The sequence below is a fragment of the Pistacia vera genome, unplaced genomic scaffold, assembly GCF_008641045.1.
Source record: "Pistacia vera cultivar Batoury unplaced genomic scaffold, PisVer_v2 Contig54, whole genome shotgun sequence".
NCBI lineage: Eukaryota > Viridiplantae > Streptophyta > Magnoliopsida > Sapindales > Anacardiaceae > Pistacia > Pistacia vera.
In genome coordinates, this window is record NW_022196379.1 from 373,890 (window position 1) to 379,899 (window position 6,010).

Genomic DNA, 6,010 nt, shown 5'->3' on the forward strand with positions numbered 1-6,010 from the left:
GCCAAACAACGGCATTTTGCAAGATCCGAAACCTGGTGGAGCTCCATCAGGTCGTGAACTCATAAATGATCCGCGATCATAGTTTATCAAACGGCCGCATACTGGCATTCTGAACCCGGTGGAAGTGGAGCAGCTAGCACTTCGGGAGGAAAAAGGGGATGTAGAGGCGACTGCACCTGTTCGTTTTGCTGCTCCCTTAACCTGTCCAGAGCTCGCTGCAGCTCCTCAATTTGTGGTAATGGAGCCAATTGGGGGTTGCTTTCACCCGTGCGAGCCTTGCCTCTCGGTTGCGGTTCAGGAAAGTCCGGAGGTTGGATTCCTCCTCGCCTCGGCCGACATTTCCGGCCGCACTGACACACGCTGACTAGAGGCGTGCGAAGGCGATTGGTTGTGCGAGGCATTTTCACGACCCTCGCGGTGGTACGAACGCCCGCGAGGGTGTGGGAGCCACCGCATAATGATCGGATCGTTCTGCTGGTGGTGATAGGAATCACCCGCCCAGCATCTTTGCTTGGGTTTGCCTGCGACGTGGCATGGGACAGCTCGGGATTCACTTTTCACCGAGTCTCAGCTTTGCTGACACCCTGCTCGGGGCGCCTTTGTATTCGCTGGCCTTGGGAGCCGTAGGCTTACTTTTTGCCACTTGCTTACCCTTGCGCCTACGCGCTGCAGTGCTCGCGGCACGGGCTATCGCCCTTTGCCCCGCTTCGAGCGACCTGCAGGTGTCTTTGGCGGTTGTACCGCTCCGACTGTCGTAGATGACATGCCTTGGTCCAAACAGTCCAACCTCTGGTTGACCGTCTGGAGAGTATTGTCGAACCTTCCAGGTAGCTTCTGATGGCAGGGTCCAGTTGCGGAGCTGCCGGGATATTCCCAGCAGCATTTTGAGAAACGGAGGTATGTTGGAAGGGGTGTCCTCTGGGCTAGGGGGACTCCTTCAGCACGCTGGTTGACCTACAGGTTTTAGATGGCGGGCCATTTGTTGCTGTAAGACTAGTAGGTCAAAGATTCTCCTGATGAAGGGTAGACACTAAATCAGGCCCTCCTTCTAGCGCCAAACTGGTGTGATGTGTATTTTGGCACCAACGAATTGTCATGTGCGTAACGCTGATTGGCCAATAAACACACGTGATAATGAATTCAAAAAGTGAAATAAGTGCAAAGGAAGCTTTTAAAGTGGTTCGGAGTGTAAGGTAGCAAGTCCTACGTCCACTGATTTGTATTGATATTAATGTGGGTCAGGTCGCAATAGCGGACTGACTTACAGAAGAATTGGAAAAAGTAAATGTATTTACAGGAGAGAGAGAGAGTTTCTCAATGTAAAAATGGCCGAATCCCTTTAATGAAGGGGTCTTTTCATTTTATATCAAACTGAAGCGTGTAATCATCATTAAATCCATGGGTTGGTGTGATTGTCAGGATATAATCGGCTTTACGTCCCATTTCCCCTTCCCAAGCTGACTTCGCACGATTTATTACAGGGAAATGGACGCTGTGTGAGCTCCATATCATTTGGCAGGTTGACGTGTGCGTGTCGCTCTGACGGGAGCAGGTCACCCTTCACGTGACTTTCCACGTCAGCCCTTTATTTTCCAGGCATAATAATAAATATATGTGCAGTTATGAGAACATCTTGAAAGAGGGAGTTGATGTGACTATCTATTGATCAATGGCTATGCAATCTTTGAAAAATGGGAGCTGACGTGTTTTTGTTGGTCTTCTCTATCATTAGCAAAGCCAGTTACGAGAAAATCTACAAAAAGGTATATACAGTCTCTTTCCATGAGAGAAAATTATCATCTGAAAGCTGTTGAACTTTACATAATTGTTTAATTTATGCCTGACAGCGGATACCTGAGCTAAGGGACTATCCCCTTAAGTTCATCATTCTAGTAAGCATTACAATGATTTTAGGTGGAACATTACAAGGCCTCAAGACTTGGAGGCAACATGTGTGAGAGGTTAGCTATATAAAAACTTAATTTATGTGCCCAGTATACGTAATTAGTGTTCTAATATCTCTGTACTTATAATGATAGGATGGCTCATCTAGATTTGTTGTTTTATCGGTTAGGTTTTCCAACTTCAAGAATACTCGGGGAAATTCTCTAGAGTCTCCAACTGATTTTGATCTTCCTGGGGTTAGTGTAACTTTTTTTATAGTAGCTGTCACAACATGAGCTGGCCAGTCATATTTGATTGATTTTACATCACAATAATATTTTGGTATCTTTAAAGTCATTAATTATTGTCCTTAGGAATAATTTGTTCAGATGGTTGTTTCTGGAATCTGTGCATAGTCTCCCTGGGGGAGCTTGGATTCAGCTCTAAATCATGCTGTTAAGAATGTCGACAGTGAGTTCCTAAGTTGTTATCTTCACTCCTCTATGTTGTTGCTAAAAACTCCATTGATGGGTTGTTTAAACTGTTGTATGTTAATATAGCAATTTCAGTCCACAATGGAAGGAGCTTGGATGTATTATATTACCTTTGTTCTTATTTGAGTTTATACGAGTTCGGTAGTTTTTATGCTTTAGATGTGGTTCCCACATCCATATATTGTGTAATATGCATAAATTTACTGCTGGTATACTTAATTTTCCTCAGAACATACATTTTATTCTTCTTGTTTTCAAAGTTAGTTTAAAATTGCTCCTGTCAAGTTAAGAGTATTCTTGTCTTTCAGATGCACTTGGCCTCCCCTAAGGCCATATTTGGACTATGTTCTTATCTTACCAGAGGATGGATTCCTTCCTGAGCAAGAGCGTTTTGATGTGCAATGTAGATCTTTTTGTGAGCTGTTCTTTGCAATTTCTTCTTCTGGCCCTTGATTTTCTCATGGCAGTCTGGTTACAAGTTTTTTGTAGCTGCTGCAACTAAGGTTTTTTTATTTTTATCTTCCTCTATCTTTAAGTGCTTTTATCCCGTAGTTTTTTGCTTCACAACTTTGGAAGCATATAATTCAAGAATTCTATTTTATTTTGATAGTTGTAACTACAAGCTGTTTTTCTCTACTCTTTCAATGAACCTCTTACAGACAATCTAAAGGCTAAGACATAGGAGACACTTGAGAGGATGCACTAAATAACTTCGAGGTACATAACCCATTTTTGGCACTGAAATTTACTTTGTTGGAAATCATATTCTTGCAAAGTGATTTCAATTAGTAATGATGTACTTGTATTTTGCTTGTACAAAGGGCAATCAGTACGTAAAGCCTTAAAAAGATAGGGTTCTTGATGAAGAAGAGTCTTCATTGACCACTGTAAGCTACCTATTTATTAGTGATGTGTTTCTGTGAATTCCATCTAAATTTTGAGTTAGGTCTACTATATTTTGCCACTTTTAAGTATTTCTTTAAATATGAAGAAGTCAAAATACACGGTTCATGATGTTTTATTGTACTTGTGGTTATCGGACCAGGGCACGGACCTCTGTTAGGGCAGCATTGCAGGTTCGTTCCTCCGCTATATAACTGATAAACTAAGTTATGGAGATAGCCTGATAAAGAGTATTATTTTCTTCAATTCTTTTGTAGGCAACAGAAGAATCGGGAAGGAAACTGAAGGTTTATGCTCTGGAGAAAAAACCAAATGAACCCTTCATGTGAGTGGTAGATTGCATATTGGTGCATGAAAGTCGGATTATGTTTCAATCATTTAATTGCTTCATTAAGCTTAAATTGCAAACAAATAGAATACCGAAATGCTAATCTTTAGTAGTCATTTCAGAAATACTTTATCTTCAGAAATTAGTATGTCACGACCCAAACTTACTACTGTCAAAACGACTCAAAAGTAAAAAGATAATCTACACAAAATTTGGTTTAATTACCCATGAAACGTTTTTTAAAGCAATAAATATCAAGTATTCTAGTTTTAGAGAAACAAAGAAAGTCACACTCTAAATTCGTCAAATACTAAGCTAGTTGGGAACCAAGGAACAGCGGAAGCCTTCATATCAAATCTCTAAGCTTTATAGTTTCCAACTTTCAACTACTTGAGAACACAATAAACTATCATGAGTATAAATTCAGTAAGTAAATCAGATATTTTCTCAAAAAAAAAAAAAATATATAATATATATATACACACACACTAATCTCAAATCATCATTTCAAACAATAAGCGAATTACATAATTTCCATACTAATCCTTCATAATCATTTTAACATAAAACACATAGTTTGCTGACTTTGCATATCAGCGAGAAGATTGAACATAACATATAAACAGAAATCTGATTATGTCCAGCGGAACATATAAACCAAAATTCTACCCATAAACGGAGATCAACTCCACAACAAAGTCACACAAATATTGATCCATCAATCACACATCTTCACACATAACATATAAATTCATGGTTAAGATTGCTCATACTTAAAATATCAATACACATTCATACTCACGGTAACATATTTCATAAGAATATATCGAAAAACCATACATAAATCTATTGCAGTTCAATTTAAATTCCGATTTACTACCTCGATGTAAATCAACCGACATTTATAGGGAGTGGTAGAAGATCTTAATGAAGGTTATCAAACATAAGTACTATCAGTAACCCAACTTGACTTTAATCAATCCGTTTTCTATTAAAACTCTTCAATTTTATATATACATTATATATTTTAGAACACGTGTGAAATTACCTCCAGAAAAATCCATCGAAACAAGTTCAAAACACTCTTAAGCTAGGACATTTTGAAAACATTTACATGTTGTCACATTGAAAACATTGAGGGTTTTCTGCTCCATGATTTTTAGAAATTTTGGCTCTCATTGAATCCTACGAAACTTTATTCAGAATTTAAAGACATATTGTTGTGTGTGTGATTTTGACACCAACTAAAAGCACGTGTGAAATGCTGAGTTGACCAGAAGACACACGTGAATGGGGGATTGAAAATGTAAATGGTGGCAAGACAATGTTTTAAGTGGTTCGGATGCTTAAACAAGCGAATCCTACGTCTACTGATATTGTATTTATATTTGAAAGGTCAGGTCACAGCTTAGCGAGCTGACTTTGAGTATTGAGAATACAAATGAGAGAGAGAGAGAGCTATTACAGAGCGAAATTAGCTAATCAAGAGTAAAAATGAACGAATCCCACAAACGGAGAGAAGCTCTCTATTATAGTGGGATACTTTGAGGTAATCATTACTGAATCCGTAAAAAGGGGTCAGGTCCGTGAAAATCCTCTTTTGCGCTCCCGTTATTCACCTACTCGCGTGATTTCCTCGCTTTATGCAAGGATTGGACACGTGGACGACCTCCAGCCTTTCGTCAGTGGCGCGCACCCACTGCACTTGCAGGGCATTCTGCTTTGCTAGCACGCGATGTGGCCGGCCTGAATGGCTGTAGGAGCTGCCTAGACTCTGACCACTTGTGCTAACTGGGCCCTACGTCGCCCTTCTTTTCCAAGTAAACAGAAGTCCCCTAATTTTTAAGGTTTGAGAATCGAACCTTGGAAATTATAAATGCCTTGATCTAAGTTTTGAAGAGATTCTAGTCGAAGCGACCAGATTGTGAAGGAGGTCGAGAGGACATCTCCTCGCATGCGATCCGGGGTGATCTTTGCCTTGTAGTCAACTACCTGGATTAGGGTACCCAGTGCTATAATAATGATTTCGACCTGGATGGAATCCTCGACCTGTTTACACTTAGCTGCCTTTGAAAGAACAGCATGCATGCATGAAGAGTGGTCGAAATGGAGAGAAAGCATAAAAAATGGATTCAAGAAAACGGTTTTAAAAACAAGCTTGAGAAGAAATTATACCTACTCCTTTGCTTTGGATTGATGAAGATTAGCTTCAAAGGATGAAACCTCCACACTTTAACACCACCTTGAGAGATTAGAGAGTGGTCGTGGGTTTGAGAGAGAGTTTGGTTTGTGTTTTTGTGAATTAGTCAAGAAGAACAAAAATGCAACCTTTTGCACTTATATATACTTGGGCAATATTGTATTATTATTTTCACTTCCAAGCCCAATAAAATCTTATTTA

General features: G+C 39.8%; 1 protein-coding gene across 1 annotated transcript; it reads left to right on the top strand.

Moving 5' to 3' along the window:
- The first annotated feature begins 1,691 nt into the window (after nucleotides 1-1,691).
- On the top strand, nucleotides 1,692-3,610 carry LOC116107563 (rac-like GTP-binding protein ARAC2). Its single transcript, XM_031393832.1, has 4 exons — nucleotides 1,692-1,763; nucleotides 1,848-1,952; nucleotides 2,040-2,141; nucleotides 3,539-3,610. The coding sequence occupies exons 1-4, from the start codon at nucleotides 1,692-1,694 to the stop codon at nucleotides 3,608-3,610; spliced, it is 351 nt and encodes a 116-aa protein (XP_031249692.1).
- Nucleotides 3,611-6,010: the final 2,400 nt, after the last annotated feature.

Excerpts from the sequence above, each read along its gene's own strand:
- LOC116107563 (XM_031393832.1), top strand. The coding sequence starts at position 1,692 with ATGGGAGCTGACGTGTTTTTGTTGGTCTTCTCTATCATTAGCAAAGCC. Across the intron at positions 1,764-1,847 it reads ACGAGAAAATCTACAAAAAG|CGGATACCTGAGCTAAGGGA; the intron begins GTATATACAGTC and ends TATGCCTGACAG. Across the intron at positions 1,953-2,039 it reads TCAAGACTTGGAGGCAACAT|GATGGCTCATCTAGATTTGT; the intron begins GTGTGAGAGGTT and ends TTATAATGATAG.